The sequence below is a fragment of the Podarcis melisellensis genome (genome assembly GCF_964234715.1).
Source record: "Podarcis melisellensis genome assembly, chromosome: 9".
NCBI classification, from domain to species: domain Eukaryota; kingdom Metazoa; phylum Chordata; class Lepidosauria; order Squamata; family Lacertidae; genus Podarcis; species Podarcis melisellensis.
The window spans coordinates 37,085,817-37,108,364 of record NC_138541.1 but is presented as its reverse complement, the minus strand read 5'-3'; the positions used below and the strand labels follow the sequence as shown (position 1 = coordinate 37,108,364).

General features: G+C 41.4%; 1 protein-coding gene across 3 annotated transcripts in view; it reads left to right on the top strand.

The window, feature by feature from the left end:
- Positions 1 to 20,328, top strand: part of TTC29 (tetratricopeptide repeat domain 29) — a 111,468-nt gene extending 91,140 nt beyond the window's left edge. For all 3 annotated transcript variants that reach the window (XM_081926117.1, XM_081926116.1, XM_081926118.1), the window contains exons 12-13: positions 18,715 to 18,778; positions 20,124 to 20,328. In XM_081926117.1, coding sequence (XP_081782243.1) covers positions 18,715 to 18,778; position 20,124 — 65 coding nt within the window. In that variant the 3' untranslated portion in view covers positions 20,125 to 20,328. The remainder of the gene's footprint in view (positions 1 to 18,714; positions 18,779 to 20,123) is intronic.
- The last annotated feature ends 2,220 nt before the right edge of the window (positions 20,329 to 22,548 follow it).

Sequence of the window (22,548 nt, the reverse complement as noted above, 5' to 3'; positions counted from 1 at the left end):
ACAATATTGTATTTTTGTGTGTGTGTGCGCATGTGCATGCATGTGTGTGTGTGTGTGTGTGTGCATGCATGTGTGTGTACACACACATTACCAAGAGGCCCTGCTCTAGTTTACCCACTTCCACCAGCATCACCTTTAGAGATTTTGTAGGTAGAATAGGGCATAGGACCTTTCCTGTGGTGGCATCTGTACAGTGGCGTACCGTGGGTTGTCAGCACCCAGGGCAAGGCAAGTAATTTGCGCCGCCTAACCCTTGTAATTGGTATGTTTGTACTGGATTAATTCTTACTATTGTTATAATGATTATGTTGCATTATTGGGTGGTGGGGTGGGGTGAGTAGGGCTCAGTTGTTCTCCTGAATTCCAACATAGGAGGTGGGCAAACATTGTCCCCATCCTTAAAAAGTGGTTGTGTGTTGCAAAAGTTATTTTTTATTTCTCCACCCCATTAGTGACTCAGTCACTTGAAGTCACCTCAGACGGGGGGAGGCAAGGCTTTACAGCAGTCGCCAAGGTTACATATTTGCTTGCAGAATGCAAGCTGAATTTAGTAGTGTACATATATCCTACCAAATAGAATCCTGCTATCTCCTAGAATGATCAGATGATGTAAATCTTAAAATTATTGAAAACCAGAATTGACTGGGTTGTAAGCATTTTCACCATCATTATTTGCAGACTTTCACTAGTGCGTCAGTGAGAAAATTTAGGAGAACATGGTGCCATAGTAGAAGCAGCAAATCTCTTGAATTACGCCCCCCTTTCCCCCAAAAAACCACTGCAGTTTATTTTTATAGCACTCTTTACGTAAAATAAAATGCAAACTGGTCTTCAGGGAGTAGTCAGCTAAGTTCAGTGAGCTTTCCTTTTGGATGACAACTCTGTAAAGTGCCAGGTTTTTTGAGTGCAGAAAATTGCACCAAAAATCTATTTCTCTCATCTGTATTGTGCTGCTGCAGTAGAGGCTGTCTTCTTGCTCAAATACCTTAAGATGCTGCTCCCAAATGTAGCCTCTGATAAACTGTCTGAGAGCCAGTGTGGTGTAGTGGTTAAGAGTGGTGGACTCGTAATCGGGTGAACTGGATTTGCTTCCCCGCTCCTCCACATGCAGCTGCTGGGTGACCTTGGGCTAGTCACACTTCTTTGAAGTCTCTCAGCCCCACTCACCTCACAGAGTGTTTGTTGTGGGGGAGGAAGGGAAAGGAGATTGTTAGCCGCTTTGAGACTCCTTAGGGTAGTGATAAAGCGGGATATCAAATCCAAACTCTTCTTCTCTTCTTCTACATGGGTAGACTTTTTCCAATATGTCCCATTGAGAACATTAGGAATAATGAAGTTTTTGTGCAGAAGACTGTGAGCTTTTCTCGGTTTTATGTCCCTTTAAGGCAGGAATGGGCGACCCTGTGGCTCTCCACATGTTGTTGGACTCCGGCTTCCATCAGTTCCAGCAAATATGGCTGGTGCTGAGGAATTATGGAAGTTCTTGCCCAACAACAACTGGAGGGCCAGAGCTTCCCCCTGCTGGCTTTCAGACTTTAAGATTTCCCTACCTGAAATCTTCCAGTCTCCAGTGTTGGGAACTCGCCCCCCCCCCTCCCCAAAATAATCTTGAAAATATTGACTTTTTGTATGGGTTTCTGTAACCAATTCTGTTCAAGTTGGATTTCAATGATCAGCATAAAGTTAGTTCCATAAGGTTTTGGCTTGAGGTTGAGGTTTGGTTGGTGAGCAGCAGGGAATGGTTACATTGGTTACACCATGGTTCAAATAATAAAGAATGGCAAAGTATTGTTCACTTGTATAACTTTAAAGAATTGTAAAACAGTTCTGAGATCTGCGCATGTGACTTATTGAAGTGTGCATGGAAGTTGCATGGTTGCCATAAAAATCTGTTGAAATAGCTGGAGCTCATTAATGAACTAATCCAGGAAGAGTAAATAACATTTCTGGCACAGCATCTACAGCCCATAGAGAAGGAGGGTGAATTTGGAACTGTGATAGGTGAGAGGTCGGATAGGGATCTATAGCAGTAATGAACAAAGATCAGAGGGTGCCACATCAAAGAATATTGGAAGGTTTAGAAAATCAAACACCTGAGAGAGAACCACATTCTCAAGAGAGAGTGGAAATGAGAATCAGTAGAAATGGCAGAAGGGTATATGGAAGAGGTGCAGTACATAGCAGCACAATTCGTTGCTTACTTTGTCTATGGAAAGCCAGGCCACATCCTTTCTATTTGCTGTATTGATGAAGTGGCACATGCATGCTTTACCCTATTCATTCATCTTCCACATTTTCTAGCCTTACCTTTACATTTACCTATTTCTCTCCACTACTGTATCCTTCCTTCCACACACTTGTTTTGATTGATGGGTTGTTGCAAACAGAGCCAGGAATATATAGGATGCTATTGTTATTGTTGTTAATGTACTTGGCATTGACTATAAATATATATCAGAATTTTATGCATCCCCAATACATTCTGTAATCAATGCATGAGTAATGTATTCTAATGCAGTGAAGTACTAGAAACCAATGTAAAACACAGAAATAGATTCTCTTAACTGTGGAGCAAAATAATAAACCTGTTAATAGAGTAAACTCCCCTTTAGGATTGTGTATTTAACAGATGTCTACTGGATAACATATCTAGGGATTTGATTCTTTGTTTAGTATAAGTAGCAATGGGAACACAGTTAAAGGAAAGGCTAGCTTTCTTTGCTGTCTTCAGAGCAGATTGCCTTAAGAGACACTGAGACTAGAAGAGAAAAAGAGAAATTACATAGATCCAATAGGCTGAGAGGGTTCTATTATATTTCTACTTCAGAGATTGTACCACCATTAAATCCACACTTTAAGGCCATGGGAATCAGGCCAGCATGATAAAGAAGTTTGGCTAAAATGAATCTGCTATATTAGTTTTTGTGAAAATGATTAAGCTTTCTGGGTATGAGATCAGTACTATTTTTCAAACGGTCACTGTTTGGAAGCTAGGCAAATAAACCCTAATATGAGAAAGAGAATGAAAGGGAACCAGACAGAGATAAAATTGTGTACCAACATAAACAAACCACCTGAATATATTATTTGAAATAGAAAACAATGCAAGGTAATTTATTTGTACTAGCATGAAAAAACCCTTTTCTACTGGCAGGCAAAGATTTTTTAAAGTATTTAAAGTAGAGTGCCCATCAAGTAAGCATATTTATAATCAAAATCCTTAGAACATTCACAAAAAATCCTGAAGGCAGTCAGCTCTACTCAAATTAGTAACTCAGATAAATCACCATTAATTAGCTAATATAAGCCAGCAGGTGGTTTCAAGCCCAGAGTCATTCTCTGGTTATTTAAATTATGTATACTACACTACACCAAAGTTAGAGTAAGTGAAAGGGGAGCAACAGACATGAACGTATTAAAAAAACCTGTTTAGGGGTAATACTCAACAAAAATCTCCTGCAGTCCAGTCCCCAGATCCAGCCCAAAAGAATACAAGGCAGCTTTGACCCACCCCCATGCTCAAATTATATAATCTATGAACACGCCATAGGGACACGGGTGGTGCTGTGGGTAAACCTCAGCGCCTAGGGCTTGCTGATCGCATGGTCGGCAGTTCGAATCCCCATGGCGGGGTGAGCTCCCGTCTTTCGGTCCCTGCTCCTGCCCACCTAGCAGTTCGAAAGCACCCCTAAGTGCAAGTAGATAAATAGGTACCACTTTATAGCGGGAAGGTAAACGGCGTTTCCGTGTGCTGCGCTGGTGCCGGCTCGCCAGAGCAGCTTTGTCACGCTGGCCACGTGACCCGGAAGTGTCTCCGGAAAGCGCTGGCCCCTGGCCTCTTAAGTGAGATGGGCGCACAACCCTAGAGTCGGACACGACTGGCCCGTACGGGCAGGGGTACCTTCACCTTTATGAACACGCCATGCTGCTCATATTTCAGCACTGATTATGCATGCAGTGAGCAAAGTCTGCTTTGGAAGAAAACTTGCATATATTTGTACAATGGGAAAATAACTTCTGAAATAGTAACCAGTTTTAAAAATTACGTCACGGATATTTGAAAGATAAGGTCAGTGCAATATACCTGAGTAATCTTTTTCATTTGGATTTCCTCAGAACATTATTCGGAACTTAACTTGGATTCAATATGTTAATGATGAAATATAAACCACATGTCCTGGTTAAAGCTGAAACAAATGTAGAATTAAAATTCAGATCTCTAATGCAGGTGTTACGTAAACAAATATTTTATACATCAAAACTTCAGCAGATTCCAAAAGTTGGGCAAAGGGTGGAATGAGAAGTACTCCATAAAATTCTGAAGATGACAGACTGGCCCTTCTACAGGCATATCCAATATTATTATTTTTCTCTACCTCTTTCTGTTCTTCTTCCTTTTTGTAATCCTCTCAGTTCTGGAAACCACACACTTGAAATTTGAAAAGCGATAGAAGTGTGAAACTCCAAGCAGCAGCCTCATGTTGAAGAATAGGTCTCTAGATCTTGTGGTTGGATGACTCTTTTAAAAAAATTAAAAGTGTAAAGACAAGTCTCTTGTCATTTGGCTTACTGAGAAGGAAAATGTATAGTCATGATTAGAAATGATGAGTGTCGGGAATAAATGGCGTGAGCATGCACAAAGCATACCTGCCTGACTAAATCTCTGTACAGTGTTTCATGAGATGATTCTACAATATCCATTCCTGCCCAAAAAGAAACACGTCTCAGGATGCCTTTGAGGAAGTTGGTGGGGAACATGAACAGGATAGTGCTACTGCACTCATGCCTTGCTTGTGGGCTTCTCATAAGAACTTAAGAAGAGCCTGCAGGATCAGGCCAGGGGCCCATCTAGTCCAGTAGCCTTTTCCCACAGTGGTCAACCAGCAAGGAGAAATATAGCACAAGAGCACTCTCCCTTCCTATAAAAGGTAAAGGGACCCCTGACCATTAGGTCCAGTCGTGACCGACTTTGGGGTTGCAGCACTCATCTCGCTTTATTGGCCAAGGGAGCCAGCGTACAGCTTCCGGGTAATGTGGCCAGCGTGACTAAGCCACTTCTGGCGAACCAGAGCAGTGCACGGAAACGCCATTTACCTTCCGCGCCGGAGCGGTACCTATTTATCTACTTGCACTTTTGATATGCTTTTGAACTGCTAGGTTGGCAGGAGCAGGGACCAAGCAAAGGGAGCTCACTGCATCGCGGGAATTCGAACCGCCAACCTTCTGATCGGCAAGCCCTAGGCTCTGTGGTTTAACCCACAGCGCCACCCGTGTCCCTATCCCCTCCTGTAGTTTCCAGCAACTAGTAGAAGCATTGCTGCCTCCTGTTGCATCTCTGGTTGTCCTCTGGTAAAAAGACAAAGTCTTTGTCTGATCCAACAAGGCACTTCTTATTTTTCTACGTTTAGAAAGCAATGACACAAAAGGGTGTTTATAGTGCTTGCTCACTTACAATACTCCCTCCCACTACAGACTCTCCCAATTCCAAGCCTAAGCACCTCCCGGAAACACTGTGAAACCTACCTCTTTAGGATCACCTTTGGGGCTGAGAGTTAAGGTGGGAAAGGTTGGGGTAACAATCAATTTTGAAAGACTCCAGAGTGAAGGATGTGAGGACCAAGTTGCAGACATCACATAAAGTCCTGAGTGTGGTGGGGTGTGTGTGTGTGTTAACTGGGGAAGAGAGTGTTAACTTAGCAAGAACTGATATCCAAGCTACTTTGGTCATGACTGCTGTTAGATGTGAATTTTATTTCAAGTGGCCCTCCCTTGAGCAGTAGGGACAAGTGATAACAATACTTTATAATTTTCTGGCTTTTATGAATATTGCTTTATTTTTATGACCTGCTTTATACTTGATAAGTGTAATTTTTATTACATGTATTATTAAAAGCCTATCTGTGGCATGTTAGCAAGGGTGACTGGTCTTTTGACATGCAGCATAGGCTGACATTAAATACTTCAACTTTCTCCGTAAATAAGAACTTGAAAGGTTTTTTTTTTAAGCAATACAAGTATAACATGTCTCTCCTGTAATAGTTTCTTCCTGGTTTATGTTGCGCTTGTATATACAGTCCTATTACATAAGTAAGGGATTAGTTTTGCATGTCAGTATTTTACATCTTGGATTCCTAGTAAATCTCCCTTTGCTAACCTGATGTTGCAGGGATCCATATTGATCTTTTCTTTCTACATGTATTTGTGGTGTTTATTTTTTGAGATATTGGGGATTAATAACAAAATTAACAAGTGGTGAAGAATGTTTCTTTAGTACCTTGGATTACGTTCTTTTAGGAAATAAAGAGAGCAAAGGAGATGGTATAATAAAGGAATCGATTTATTCTATCACTGAGTATAAAAACATTAGCCCTGGGAAAGAACCTTCCTCCAAGAGCTTTAGCTGCCCAGTCCCACTTACGTGGCACAAAATGATTTGCATTTTTAGAGAAATTTCTGGTCTTCAGTGAGCTCTCGTGAAACATGAATAAATTGCTTTCTTTTCCTCTTTTTACAGACTTTATGAAGCTGAATCCATTAGGAGCTGAGTCAAAGTGTAATGAAATAAAGGCAACAACTGACATGATGGAAACCCTGGATTAGGTTTCCTGCTAGTCAAAGCTTAGCTGTCATGGCCTACGTGTCAAGTTAGTGGTCTTTGGGGAGGCTCATGAGTACATGTGGATATTTTTTTAAAACTGCTGCATTACAGCAGGTCTCTAAAGTAGGCAGAAATTAAATAGAGAAGCAAAGATTAAGAATTAAACTAAACAGTAGCAAGCAGTTTGCTACACTAAACCAGATTTTGGTCATATGATCCTTTTCTAGCCTGCTGGCTTGCTATCATTCTGTAGCTGTTTTGCATGACGTATAGATAATATTCCTTTATGCCTGCCAAGCATAGCCTTTGTATAAGAAAATGTTATAGACAATGCAGGGCTCATAAATCTGGTTGTGAGCTAGAACAGAACTTAGTGCAAAGGGACATCTGTGAGCAGTGAAGCATCTGCATTTTAAGTGTGCAGGTGTTGTTTGCAAAATAACCTGTTTAGCTGGTGTCACTGGTAATTCAGTGCCTTGAATATAGGTGCAGGACTAAATTTATTTGTCAGCCTTTTAGGATATGTGAGCTGCAAACAGTCTGGTTTGAGAAACACCATTCAGAACAGACCTCACACTTTTGACTGTGAGCTAGAGTGGACCCAAATTGTTCCTGACATGAAGGTGTAAGAGACTTCACCTACAGTTTATATATACCTTGGTTCTTGAACACCTTGGTAATCGAACATTTTTGCTCCCGAACACCGAAAACCCAGAAGTAAGTGTTCTGGTTTTTTAATGTTTTTCAGAAGCTGAACGTTAGATGCGGCTGTTGGCTATTGTTTCACTATTGGCTATTGGCCTGTGCCAATCGGAAGCTGTGCCTTGGTTTTCGAACATTTTGGAAGTAGAACGGACTTCTGGAATGGGTTATGTTTGAGAACCAAGGTACCACTGTATACCACAATGCATCATGTAGGACTCCTTGGCTGCAATCCTGTACACACTTCTTTGGAAGTAGGTCCCATTGAACTTACTCAGGTCTACCTCTGATGTGTAAGATTGCACTGTTTATCTGTCTGGGTGTTTCAGATCGAATAGACCAATAGGTTGGTGCCACAAACCTGGAGAATTAAAGCAGTCTTGTAAATAAATATAGAAATATATAACCTACCTGCATATGCCGGGAGTTGCAGAACATCTTGAAATGAGAGGAGGGCAAGCTGTTAATGCAGAATGCGTAACTACAGAAACAAGTAACTACAAAACCGAAGTCTACAGTCAGAAAAGAAAAAGAAAAACTCCAATTGCTGCAGGACATGACCCTGCTGTCCCCTTGTGCACTGAGTTTCTGAAATGGCACTATGGGGTAAGGATACGGTCATGAACCCAGTGACTAGCTCTGAGCCACCGCTTTATATATTGATATGCCCTCCATTTCCATACTAGCTGATTCCACAACTCTCAGACATTATTTTCCTTGCAGAATAGGCGTCCTTGAAGAAGAAGAAGAAGAAGAAGAAGAAGAAGAAGAAGAAGAAGAAGAAGAAGAAGAAAAGGTTTTGCAGGGAATGCTTTTTCTTTCCTCTCCCTAAATGCATGCTTGTACATTCATTTATATTCCCTGTCCATATTAAGAGACAGAGCTAATTGCCACTACTAGAAAAATGATTTTACCCTGTGCAAAGATGCACAGATACCACTGGAACAGCTGGATGGCTTCAAAGGGTGACTTTTTTCTCCCTGAAGAGTTTTCCTGCAGGAAAACCAGCTCTTCTGTAAGGTTCAGTGACAGGAACTCTACCTGTACTCTGAAAGCATCAGACTCTTCAACCCGCTTCTCCCACACTTCCTTACCCTGAAGGGAGGCACTCAAGGCTAATGCTCCTTAAAAGCTTTAAAGCAAAACTCTAGCCTTACAGAAAATCTCCCTAGCATCCCATTTTGTTGCAGATGCATTCCTGGATTTTCTCTGCTTTGTTGGCTTCAGTTTCAGTATCCTCATAAAATACCTTTTGCTAAGATCTTGAAAAGCCAGTTTCAAGGAGGAAACTTGGTGTGATCTCTAAATAACTCAGATGGCACACAGTCTGTAAACAACTAGGCAAAATATTGTCAGAGTTGCCAGAACAAAAGTTTCTAGCTTCAGACTGACACTGTCCATTCTTACTAATATTTTGTTACTGTTGATTAGCAAACGAAGACACAGGCCTTCTGGAGCAGACAGGTGTGAGAAGAGGCCTCTGTAATGAATAAACCTTAAACATTTCCAGCAAAGACAAATCTCTGTTGATCTGCACACGCACAAAAAGAACCACTACTGCTAATATGCCGATCAGGAAGAGCCCTACTGGATCAGACCAAAGGCCCATCTTGGCCAGCTTCCTGTTCTCACAGTTGCTAACCAGATGCCTATGGGACATGAAAGATGGTGCCAGGCAGCAGAGGAACCAACCCCCACAACCAGTTGGCAGGAATGGACAAGACAAGGGAAAGTCATTACCATCATCTTTTATTCAGTATTCACAGAGAGAGGCTTGGGAATGTGGCCTCTCGGAATAATGGCATTGCTCTGAGTAATTCTCCCCTCCCCTTCTCTACCACTTCCTCATTCGTCATCCTTCTATGGCTGGCACTGAGGGCCTTTGGCTTCTGAGCTCTTTGCTCTCCTATTTTTAAGGCTCGCCGGGTTCTGGGAGATGATGGGTCTGGAATGCTTTCTAGTGACAATGTGTCAGCCAGCTGCTACTCCGGTTCTGCCTCCTCCTCCTCCTCCTCTCCCATTATTTCCCAACTTTCCCCTCATCTTCCTCTGAGCTGTGATCTCCCTCAAACCCCTTGTTGTAATTCTGAACTGTCGTCTTCTTCTCTGGAAGGGTCAGGCTGGGGAGGCAGTCTCCACCATTCCTCCTCTGCCCAGTCCCTGACAGATGGAGATGGTGCACAGTCAGCATGCCTAGCAGCCTTATTCTTCATAAATTTGTTGTGGATTTTTTAGTATAAAAACCTAAGTCACCAAAGCCTGTTCTAGTTGGCCTGTACTTCTCCCACTGCTGAGTCAACTACAACCAACTAACATGAGGAAGAAGTCTTATGACTTGCTATATGTTGATTTTGTTTTGTCTTAAAATGAGCATTTAAGTTATTTGTAAGCTGCCTTGGAAGGATTCACAGTCTAAAAGGCAGGGTATATAAATAATTGTAATGGGAACAGAGGAACATACTGACACACTTGCAGCAGCTCTCCAGGGTTCCCAGTCTTACCTAAAGATGTTGGATTGAATCTACACATTCTGCATGGAAAAGGGATATCATTGAGCCATGGTTCTTCATCAGGTGTAAATACATTCCATATCTTTGCTTAAGAGCCAGTGTGGTGTTGTGGTTAAGAGCGGTAGTCTCGTAAGCTGGGGAACCGGGTTCGCGTCTCCACTCCTCCACATGCAGCTGCTGGGTGACCTTGGGCCAGTCACTACTCCTTCAGGTAGTGATAAAGCGGGATATCAAATCCAAACTCCTCTTCTTCTTGTAACTCACCAATTTAATGCTACATAAAAAGTCTCGATTATCTGGGAGCTTTGCCTTTTAATTCACCCTAAAATGAATTTTGCGAAGACACCTTCCCTCCTTAGTTACAAATCCATGCACACATTTTACCATATTATGCAAATTAGAAAGAATACACTATTCTGGAGACTCTGAGGCCTTTTTACTTTTCAGAGCCAGAAAGATGTTCAGACTTCAAGCTGAGTTGCTCATGACAGCCACAATAGTTCCATGAAGAAGTTTGAATGAAACTGTTTTCAATAAATAGATAGTAATAGTGGCAGAAGAGATTTCCATTAGGTTTTCTATCTCTGCTCAAAAATTGTGCATACCAGGATCCCAAAAGATTTGACTTCCCATTTCAAGGTGTATAAAATAAATCCTCCTTCTAATTCATAAACTGGGCCCCAACAATCAAGCCTTCTGCTCATATAAACCTACCTATTCAAAGTCAAACATTCCAAACGCTGTTCATTTAGGACTCCCACTTGTGCTCATAAAGACTTGTTCATGGCTCTGTATAATACATTGCTTCAAAGAGACCCAAATAAAACATCTTTACAATCTACATTAAACAACTTTGAATAATAAAAGCAGAGGATTTTCTGCCTTAAGTCTTCTGGAAGAAGCACTGGGTCTTCTTTTTAGTACTTTATTTTATCTAGATTGGGCTGAAATATCTGAACAGTAAGTGAGCTAAGATAATGCAGTTGTTTTGTCTTCTCCTGTGCCAACTAATCAGCACCGACTTTAAGCACAAAGGAAGTTCAGCACAAAAATTACAATTTGTAATATAAAATGCGATATAAAAGGGAATGTAAGATGAGAGATGTGTTTTGTATTCATTTGCAGATGTTGACTCCTAACATACCTGGTGGTGACAGGAATCATTCTCTATGGTAGTTGGTTATTTTAGAATTTCTCTTTGGACAGTAGGCCCTAGTGAAAAATGTTTATGCAGCAATAAATCTGAAAGGCTTAAGGAGGTTCATGAAAAGAAGTTTTCCTGTCCCTCCTATACTCTGTATCCTCCTATGCTCCCAAAAAAGCCTCTCTGAAGGATCATGTGGTCCTTCTGAACCATATAAGGTAGGATGTGGGGGTGATTTACCTCCCCCAGCAACACCCTGTGCTCTATCTTGTGGGAATGTTGAGGGTGGCAGGAGAGAATATATTGATTATTAATATCCTTCCTAACTCGCACTAGCAAGTTTCTTTACATAGCAGAGAGCATTCCTCCCCACCTTACGCAACAGAAAACTGGTTGCAGACTTGTGTGAGCCTCTTAAGACAATAGACAATTCAATCTGGCTTGCCCAGATTGAGATATGTTCTATTATTCCTGGTAAGACCCCTTTGATCCCTCCTAAAAGAATAAAGACACCACAGTCTTATTCATATGGAACAAAAAGTAGTTTTACTCGCAATCAGGCAGAGCACAGTGTGATCCCTGAAGGCAGGCTTTAAGCTTAAAGTTACAAACTTGTACAAACAGGTTTACCCCATATGGGAGATAACTGGGGGGGGGGGCTGATGGCTGGCAGCCAGCAGTCCAGTCCAGGTGAATCAGGAAGTTCGCAGGACGAAAAAGAAGATCAAAAAGAGGGAGGTGGCTGTGTGACTTGGCCTTTTACCAGGTCTGGAAAGGTCACGCCCACCTACTAGTCACATGCAAGGAAGGATGCTCCAGCCAGGTGTAACAGAAAGTTCAGCTGACTGGACCAACATCTCCTGCATGACCACTCTAGCAGAACAGGTACAGTGGTACCTCTGGTTACATACTTAATTCATTCCGGAGGTCCGTTCGTAAGCTGAAACCATTCTTAACCTGAGGTACCACTTTAGCTCATGGGGCCTCCCGCTGCCACCGCGCCACCGCTGTGCGATTTCTGTTCTCATCCTGAGGTAAAGTTCTTAACCCGAGGTACTATTTCCAGGTTAGCAGACTCTGTAACCCGAAGTGTTTGTAACCTGAGGTACCACTGTAATGTTGTACTTGACCGCTCCCAGTGGATTACATCCCGTGTATCTCACATTGTTCAACTGTCCTGAGAGGTTTATGAGGTAGGAAGCAGCTGGCTACAGGGGAAGAGGATATATGACTTCCATGAACTTCCTTAAGTTAGATTCTCATAAGATCCAAGCCTTTGTCTTCAAGGTGCCCACAAGACACCATGGTTTTTTTGCTGCAACAAATTTAGCATGGCTTCCTTCTAGTATTTATTTTTTATTATTTGATATTACTGTTCTGTTTCATTTGTTCTGTTTCCTTATTTGTTCCCTGTACCCACCAAACACAGGCCTTCTTGTCTGTTAAACTCTCTAGAAGATCTAGCTTACTGATCCACATCAGAGCTGTACCTAGACATTTTTATGCAGGGGACAAGTTCTAGGCAGATTCCCAGTTCTGTGTCTCCCCAGGGACCTAGCATCAGAGGAGGCTGCTTCATTAGGGCAAATCAGGGCATTTCCTTACTAAGGGGAATTGCAAGGGCACACCTGGTAGACCTATCTGAATCGTAAATATCTATTCTGAGGGTGCTCAGAGCTGTTTCCTTGATGGCCACACCTTTCCATCAAGAGAAGCAGCAGGAAGTGTTTCCTACTTGGAGAAGCTTGTTTTGCTTTCCTGTACAAGCCCTATTGTGAGGAAAACAACAAAGTTAGCAATTGCAGCCCTACCAAGTCAAAGTGCCACCAGCTTCCACTGCCTGGCATTAAACATGGTTTGAACTCCAAGGCAGAACCTTGGGAACAATGAAGAATGGAGCAGGGGGACAACAGGTTGAGAGAAATGGTGAAAGGAGAGGATGCTCAAAGGCTGAATCTACCTGCTTGTGTTAAGCAGCAGACACAAAGCCAATGAGAGCTGCAAAACTGAACCTGCCCTGGTGCCCTAAATAAGCCTCCAAGGCAAGCTAAGGTCTGACTTAAAATTGTTCTATTCTGGAATGCTGACAGGGTGATTTAAAAATCCAGCAGTTCTGTAGACCCTCGACACCTAATATGTGTTTTTGAACTGTTTAACTGATAGCTGAACTATGTATAGTAGTCTCATGCATTGCTATTTTTCTAGAAAAAGAGGTGCCAGAACTCACCATGAGCAACTCCTTTGTTCTCTTATAATGGCAATGTGCCCACCTGAGAGGTGCAGGAACTAAGTTCTTGTGAGTTCTGGCTGAAAAAAGCCCTGGTCTCATGTAATCCTTCTTTCATACTTTGTACTTATCTTTGCTAGACTCTCCAGCCCAGTCATAAACCCGGTCACTCCGTGTAGCTTGTCTCTAAATAAATACACTTAGGACTACCACCTGAATAGGGTTATAATTATTTTTAAATAGAGTATTCTTGTGCTTTTCTGAAGCACTTCTCATAGTTTAACACACTGTCTGGCCTTTTCACATTACATGATCAACTTTTTGACAGAGCAGGAGTGGACAAGCACAGCTAATGGAATAATAGCCTGCAGGGTCTAGCTAAATGATATACGAATATAATCAACCTTTGTGATGACTATTCAAAAGTAATCCCTTTAGCTTTCAAGTGCAACATATATTTCAGCACAGCAAATCTGCAAGAAAAAAATCTCTGCAGGCTGCACTGATACAATATGGCTTTCATATCTCCACAGTGGTTTTGACGCTCATTGTGAGACTTAAATTTAAGGTAATGGCTACTGTATATTCATGTAAGTTGAGAACAATACCTTTGATTTGTTGTGGAAATGTTATTCTAGCTACCAAGGGTCCTATTCTGTAAACTTTGACACAACCCTTATATGCAGTTTACTGCATACACTCTCTCTCTTTTTAATGGAATGTGCTAGATAAAAATGGTTTGCCTAGCCAAATTTTACATATTCATTCATCTGGATCTTAATAAAGCTACCAGATGAAACTGCCACTGTTTCCAGACCTTTACTTCTGATAATAGTTAAAATCAGCAGCAATTAGTAACTGTGCTGTTAATACTGGTTAAAAACAGATATTAAGATTATTCCATGAGATTTTCCTGCACCATCTCCATGGAGATACATGGAAACTATGCAAAAACCCTACTGTGCTAGGAGAACTTCAGAGAGGTTATACCCATGTCTAATTGTGGCAATTTCCCACAGTGATTTTTATTGTGTTTTGCTAAACCGCAAAAGCATGACTGTTTGAAAATTCAAATAAACTTCAGAGCAGAATAAGGAAATGTTTCTTGTCACTTGAAATATGCCAAATCGAAGAGACTGCATATCCTGTCAGATCCTGGTCAGATTTTATCAAATGTATGTTACTATAGAAATAGCATGTATATGGTTTACACTTACACTTATTGAAGTGATAACTCACACGTCAACAAATAATATAGTGCAGACGGCAACAAATGGAATTACAGAAAATGAACATGAAAATCTTGCAAGTCTAAGCAATACTACCTGAGTTTTATTTTATGTGTGCTATACTCAAATATTTAAAATATAGCATAACAAGCAGAATAAAAATTGGCTCAGTTATTGGTTTAATTTCCTTTGAAACTGCTTCAGTGTGAGAAACTTGTGCATATAATTTTGTGAATATCCAGAGTACCATAAATACATAATGGGTTAAATTTTCCAAAGTTCTTGAATTTTCAGTTTTTATATTAGTCTAGTGGATTGAAATGTTGGACCTGGAAAAAAATAGTGGGCAAAGAAGCAGGGGAGGGAGAGAAGTGATAGTTCAGTGTTCAACTGCTGGTTATCTTAAAGCTTGGGATAGCTAACATTGTGCCTTCCTGATGTGGAACTACAACTCCCATCAGCCCCTGCTAGGATAGCACATGAAGGCATTGTAGTTCAGCAACCTCTGGAGGGCACCATGTTGGCTACCCCTGTCTTAAAGCAACATAACGATCGACCATTAATTAGCAATAAACCTACAAAGTTAAAGAAATACTATTGTTAACCGGGATAGCTCAGTTGGTAGAGCATAATGCTCTTAATCTCAGAGTTGTGGGTTCAAGCCCCGTGTTGGGTCAAATATTTCCATTGCAGAGGGTTGGACTAGATGGGCCTTGTAGTCTGTTCCAACTGTTTGATTCTGTGAGTCTGTGACTTTATCATGGCACTTTATAGGGTAACAAGAGGAGAAGAGAGGAAACACGAGATGAAGGCTGAAACAGAGAAGAATGTGTGCCCATTACTCGTATGCTTTGTTTCAGTAGAAGATGAGGATGTGTCAAAGGCATCACAGAAAATGCATTTTTTTAGGAGGAGTTTTCAGGAAAAGAGAGAGGTGACAGTCCTAGGTTTCTGTGGAGGGAGTTCCAAGCAAATGGGAGTAGCAAGAGTGAAAACACTGGCATTTAAGGGAGCAGGAAACCTTTGGGTGGAAAGGCTGGAAAAGAGAAGGTTGCAGGCACAGATATCTCAGAATAAGAAGTTGGAGTAAAGCAAGGGAGGGCTTTGAAGGTAGGAATGAGGAAGTCATGCTGGATCCAGTTGTCAGGGTCACAGTGAATGGGTTTAACACAGTGGCGTAGCGTGGGGGGTGCAGAGGGGGCCGGCCGCACCGGGCGCAACATCTGGGGGTTAGGGTTAGGGGGTGCAAATCCACAGGTTAGGGGGCGCAAATTACTTGCCTTGCCCCGGGTGCTGACAACCCACGCTATGCCACTGGTTTAACAGAGACCACATGGCCTGAGTAACAAAAGGTGACAGAATTTTGAACAAAGCTAGTGAGAAGACCAAGGAGTGGCATCAGAAAGCCAGGGAAATGGGAGTTAACTGGAACTTGAACCAGTTTTCACTGAGGAGGCAAAGAGGAAGGGTCATATTTTTACAGCATTGTACAGGAAGGAGCAATTTGACTGAATACTGTTGCGTAAATTTATGTAAATAGTTCAGCTCTGTAACATTAACTCCCATCATTTGTTATTGCCTATTTACTCTATCTGCATACACCAGAAGTCACTCATAAAAATGAGGGGGTAATGGAAAACTAATAGGGAAAGGAAGGCTGCTTTATAAATTACTTCTTCCTTGCTTTTTAAATTACTGCTTCTCCACAGGCTTCAAAGGAGCTCTGCCCATACTTTTTTGGAAGGTGTCACAATTAACTCTGAAGTTGTGCATAACTTTCCTTCCCATACAAAAGGTTCAATGCTTCTCTAATACTGATATTGATTAGCCAAGGGTACATAAATTTCCAAGCTAATTCCTGGGCTGCTAATGAGGTCCTTGCTAAAACTAGATATTATGTAGATGGCACCTCTAGCAGCCTTCTTCAACCTGGTGCCCTCCAGATGTTTCAGACTACAACTCCCATCATCCCTGACCACTAGCCATAACATCTGAGGCTGATGGGAGTTGACTGAAACATCTGGAGGACACCAGATGGGGGAACGCTAGCTATGGTATGTGCATCTGGATTAATAACATATTATAATATTAAATACTGTGATTAGCATAACTTGAACGCTTGACATATTTCTATGTTGCATGGGCTTCAGATGTTTCAGCAAAATGGGCTGCTACAGAAAGTCAGCTCTGAGTTATTTTCAATACACAGAAAGTTTCAGTTTATGGTGAGTGTACAATGAATACCCAACACTTTGATTAATCCTAAAATTAAGGTCCCATGGCAATACCTATCAGACTTCTTCCTGTGGTGCATAGATCAAAGTTGTAACACTAATCAAAATCTGGCACTCTACAATGTGGTCAATTTGGAATTATATTTTTTTTATATCTCAATTTCTCAGTTAAGAAGGCTGTCGTCTCAATAACTCTGGGTTCTTCTGAACCATGCAGTTGTGGTAGAAGACTCCTTGCCTGGAATATCTGTCTCTCTTATGTCTAAATAAAATGTCTTATATAGGTTGCTTGGGTTGGGAGACTGTAACTCTATGTCTAAGATGAAAGAAGACCAGTCAGTTCTACATCCCAAATGGAGCCCACAGCACTGAGATATAGCTCAGCAGAGAAAGGCAGTTCACTGTGTGTTTTTAAGAAGCTACTGTCATTACTGACATCTTACTTATAGGAAGAAGCTACTGGGAAATTCCAAAGCATGTTTGTGAAATGGAGCTGCAAGCTTTAGTTGGTGGATTAATCAAGTAAAGCTTTGGCTGGTTAAATTGTAGGGACCAATTTTAATCAGTGAGCACAAAATTTAATTGGCAAAGCTGAATGCTTGCTTATTTTTCAAGACACTTTAATAAAGTTCTGGTGTGCTGTTTAGTAGGGAATTAAAAGGAAAATATCTAAGAGGGCTTTCTTTCTTAAGGAGAAACTTATTGTTTATTAAATGGAGTGTTATATTGTGTTTCCTTCAATATGTCTTAAAGTTACCTTTAGTGGGAGTCTGATTGTAGACAGATCTGTTGGCATCTAAATGATAAATGAATCAATTAAGTGATGAAAATGTAGATGTGTTAACTGCTTAAACCCTTTTTTTACAGCTAATGAGCCACCCTAGTGTCAAAAAATGCACAAAATATTTGACCACAATGCCTGCAGTTCACATGAAATGTTATCCCTAGTTTAAAAACAATGCTGGGAGTGGTTTTGGAAGGACCATTACCCTGTGCAATGTTTCACATGCTTGGCATTGTGTATAAATGGTTGGCTCCAGAAGTGGTTGGTGCCAGAGCATGCAATGTTTTTGTTGTTGTTGTTGTTTTGCAAATTAAATTTTTATTGATTTTCAGTAAAAATACATACATTCATAAATTAGGTTACATATTTAACTTACGTTCTATCATGCCTCTGAGTTCCCTCCATTTCTTTGGTAAGTATCAAATAAAATTCTAATGTCACGTACTTTATATATCATATTATCAACTACAGGCTGTAAGAGTTATTCCAACCCTACCAGTGTCTTCAAAGATTTACAGTTGTTTCTTATATACATCAAATATTTACTCCAATTTTCTTGAAACTTCTGCTCGTCCTGATCTCTTAATTTTCCTGATAGGCCAGAGCATACAATGTTAGCACGGTAGGTATCACTGGGAGTAAGTGGTGCTGGCATGCTGCTTAAATGCAATCACTAATAAAATCTGCACATGGCAGCAGAAACACCTGATGAACCGGGGGGGGGGGAGTTTGCAGAATAATTGGTCCCCACTTCCCTTGGCTATACTGGTCACAATAGCGCTTTTACTGCTTTCTCAAATGCATAGGCTTGCATGAGGAAGAGTGGAGATGTGCTGCCAAGCCCGATCCCCTTTAGTGCATCACCTTGGGCCTCTATTATACAGCCCTCCATGGGTTTGAGAGTGAGGGTGTGGAGCAAGGAGCATCCTCTACTCTTGGAAGCTCCCCACACAGCTTAGAACACTGATGGTGCACATGTGTTTCAAAGTCGTGGGGAGCCTTCCCATCTAGGAGGCGGTTCTGTTTCAGACCCTCATCCTGTAAGGGGCCCAGGGATAACATGGGGCATGGCTGGGCATTGTGCCTCCACTGACCTTCCTGTGGCTGTTTATATGCAAGGAAACAATACCTGAGTAGGGCTTTGTAGCATGTGTAGAAAGCAGTGATGACCTGGGACTAGGAGAGGTCTCAAGTAGAGCCACTCTGCACTCTGTTCCAGCAAGTGAAACTTCCACCTGTAATCTCTGTAGCAAGTGAAGCATCTCAAGTACTGATGTGTGTTTCAGGTGGCAAGACAGAAGAAAATGTTGAACGTGTACTTGGATCCACTACTGCTTCAGACGTCGTCTGGTAATTTTTTTAACTATATGCCAGATATCCTTTCTATTCACATCTGTATATGCTGTCAATTCTACATCTTATATGGATGTCAGTAAAAATAGTTTTAACCCAATCGTGGATATGTTTTTATTACGCATTTTTTATTTATCCTATCCAGATATTTTATTCCTAATGGAATGAATAAAGCTATATTAGAAATACATTTACAATTCAACGTTAACCAGTTAACTTTTTTTAAAGAAACTTTATTAAATTTTAAAATAAAGACAAAATACAAACAACATCAAGCATACTGATACAAAGGAGGCAGGAGGAAAACTAGAAAGGAGGAGAAGGAAAGGAAAGATTCATGCAATGCTTCTTTTATAATCACAGTCCAAGACATTGAGAAATCACTTTATCCTAATCTTCTAAAATATATCATCTCCACAAATATAATTGAACCTCTGGGGATCTGTGCTCCATCTCTATTATATTGACATATATCAGAAATTAGGCCAAATAGCATAAAAATGATCTGATTTGAAGTCTCCCCTGGTTACTTTTCTTTTATAGGTGAGACGCTCTGGGAGATCTATATCCCAGACTCTATCAAACCAATAATCAACCATGGGAGATGAATGAGATTTCCATTGACTTGCTATTTACGTTGTGGCTGCTGCTCATGAAAAAAAGACTCTCTGGAATTTGCATTGCTTTCTGTGAAAGCAAGGCCAAGACTAGATCTGGTGTTGGTGATTTATCTGTTATTTGAGAGATAGTGGTAAAATCCTTAATCCAAAAACTATATAAAACTTCACATTCCCACCACATATGCATATAAGTTCCAATAGTATTACGGCCTTGTCAGCTTAGTGGAGAGATATTTTATTGATTTTGAAATGGTGTTCTGGATTCCAATACCACCTAAGTATTTTTTTAGAGTGGATTACTGAATCCTATATTATTTAGGTGAAGCATTTATACAAATTTGATCCCGTTCATGTTAATCAATCTGACATTCAAGGTCACCCTCCCAGGATATCCTAAGGCCCTGGGAGGAACCATAACCTATCCTATTCATAATTTGTAAATATTGGATACTGAGCCTTTGGAATTCAGAGATTTCTGAGTTAACTGAATCCATGTATGTGGTATATTTCCATTTTTCCCCTTTAAGGCTGACATGGACATAGGATACTATTAGGAAGAATATTCTCAGTTTTATAAATTTCTGCTGCCTTCCGTTTATTTTGTACATATTTGTCTGTACGGAAGAAGGATAGGTGGTCCAGTATAGGAATTAAAGGGGGTGTAAATGGAGCTAAATGTGAACATCAGTTAACTTCGTTTCACTTTGTTTTCCATTCTGCAGAGCTATGGGAGAGCTTCTGAAGCTGATAAATGAGTTTAAGAAGATACTTATTAGGAGAAGCACAATGAAAGTTTGCATTTCATTTTGGAACATTAATAGGGGAGCACATGGCAAGTATAATCAGATACATGTTTTAATGTGTGTTATCTTTCATATCCACAATTGTCAACATACAGCAGCACATTAAAAGAATTCCAAAAGAAAATTACTTTTTATTCATTGCCTAACTGGCACCTGATTCTACAAGGTGACCCCCAATTAACTGCTTGGTGCCTCCATTTCCATCAAAATGAATGAATGCGATGGATTTGTCCAACTAGATACTGTAAAGAACACTAAACACTTTCTCAGGTGTACATGTGTCAAGTAACTGGTTTGCATTTTGTCCATTAGGATTATAGCTGGTGCTGCCTCGAAACTTACCAAGTGAACTTCACAAGTTCACAATGAGCTCCTGGATTCTCTTTCAGCAGGGCCAGAAGCAAAAGTGGATGGTGAAATACATGTAAATTTTACCTTTCTATAGTAGACATACCCCTCTCTATATCCTCCACCCAGGGAAACAAGGGCCATCACACCCCAGCAAGGCAAATAACACTCAAGAAGGATGTGAAGCAAGACTGGTGGGAGAGACAGGTGCCTGAATAGGTGTGTGTCTTGGAGAGAATCTTAAGAGACAAGTAGAGAGGCCTGGAACACCACATTTGGCTCCTAGGCCTGAGGTTCCCCACCTCTGCTTCATGGGCATAGCCAGAATTTTTCTTAGGGGGCAGAACCAATGTGATTGGCCAGTTAGTTAAGTATTTCTATTGTTTTACTTGATCGGGGAGGGGAGTGCCTACGCCCATGCTCTGCTTTCTGGCAAAACTGCCCCATTCCAAAAAAATATTTGTCCCAATAAGGAAAGCACTCAACAGGGTTTGCAGGGTATGTGCATATGCATGTGTTTCATTCCAGAAGGGAAGGGGGAAGTGTGTGTGTCTTTAAGTCAGACCTGGTACTAAAAAACAGTGGTCAATCCCTGAAGAAAAAACAATTATCTAACTACTTGAGAGCTGGCAATCAGGCAACTCAAGTGGGTGGGCGGGCATGTCATGAACTGGCAGGAAGACGGGAAGGGAGAAGAGTAGAGGTTCCCAAGGAGGTGTGTAGCCGGGACTGGGACACACCAGAGCAAGCAGGGGATGAGGACGGAAGTACTCACAGGGTGACAGAGGATGGCAAAGGGATGGGAATCAATGCATAGGAACCAGAAGAGCAGGGGCCAGAGCCAGAGCGGCCCCTGTCTCCATAAACACAGCAAACTCAAGGAGGCTGAGGCAGACAAGTGCCCACAGTCCAGCTCCCTAGATGGCCAGGTGGAGCTCACTAGCTCTGGGAGGGGAGATGTGATTCCTCAGCTGGCTTGGAGCAGGTGAGGGTCACATGCCTCATCAAGCACAGATGCTGCAATCAGCGTGCAAAGGGCAAAAGGGAAGCAGAGCTGAGGTGCTTTATTTGCTCAGCTTCCCATGTTAGAACTTGGCTTGGATGCACCTGGACTTCTATGGAATTGTGCTTCGGGTTTGACTCTGGACTGTATCCTGACTGCTGGACTTCAGACATGGCTACTTGGATTGACCCTGAACTGTGTTTCCTGACCTTTGGACTTGGCTTTTGTGGATTGACCCTTGGACTTTGGACTTGGCATACTGACAGGTAGGCCAGGGGTTCAGGACAGGGGGCATCAAAAGCAGCCCTGTCCTTCTCCCATACATTTTGTCTTTCCTGACTTCTTTCCCTGAGTCCCTGAGTTTGCTTTGTCCTAGTCCTAGGAGCTTCTGCATTGCATGCCCTTAAGGCAAAAAATGATCTTCCATTCTGAAAGATAATAAGTAAAGCCTCTTGTACCTGTTTGCTGCTTTGCAGGGAGAAGGGGGAATGAAAAAGAGAAAAGGTTGTGTGTGCATGTGTATGTATTCTTCTCTTCTATTGAGTGGGAGAGGGGAGACAAGGAATATGAGGTAGCTTTAGGCAGAGCGATGTTTACTCTGATGTGCATGAGACCCATAAAGCAGACAAAATGGCCAATTCTTGGACACTGAACTCTGCTCTTTGTGTGGAAGCTGGTCCTTCCAAATACATCCTCAAGCAGAACATGAGATAACTCATTTGTTGATGCTTCTCAATGAAAAATTACAGGATATAAATACATTACAAAGGGCATGAAACAGCCAGAGTAAAGCACTTCTGAGACCTGTTTGTGTAAATGGAAGAGTGAGTTATGCGTATGCCATGTACGCAAGGAAGACTCCTGAACACAGTGGCTTACTTCTGAGTAAAGAGGTGTTGGAATGTGTTGTCAGGACAGATGAACAGCCATAATTTAATATATGTTTGTGGGTGATACCTCTTGATAGACTGAGAAGCCTGTGAATGTCTTGGG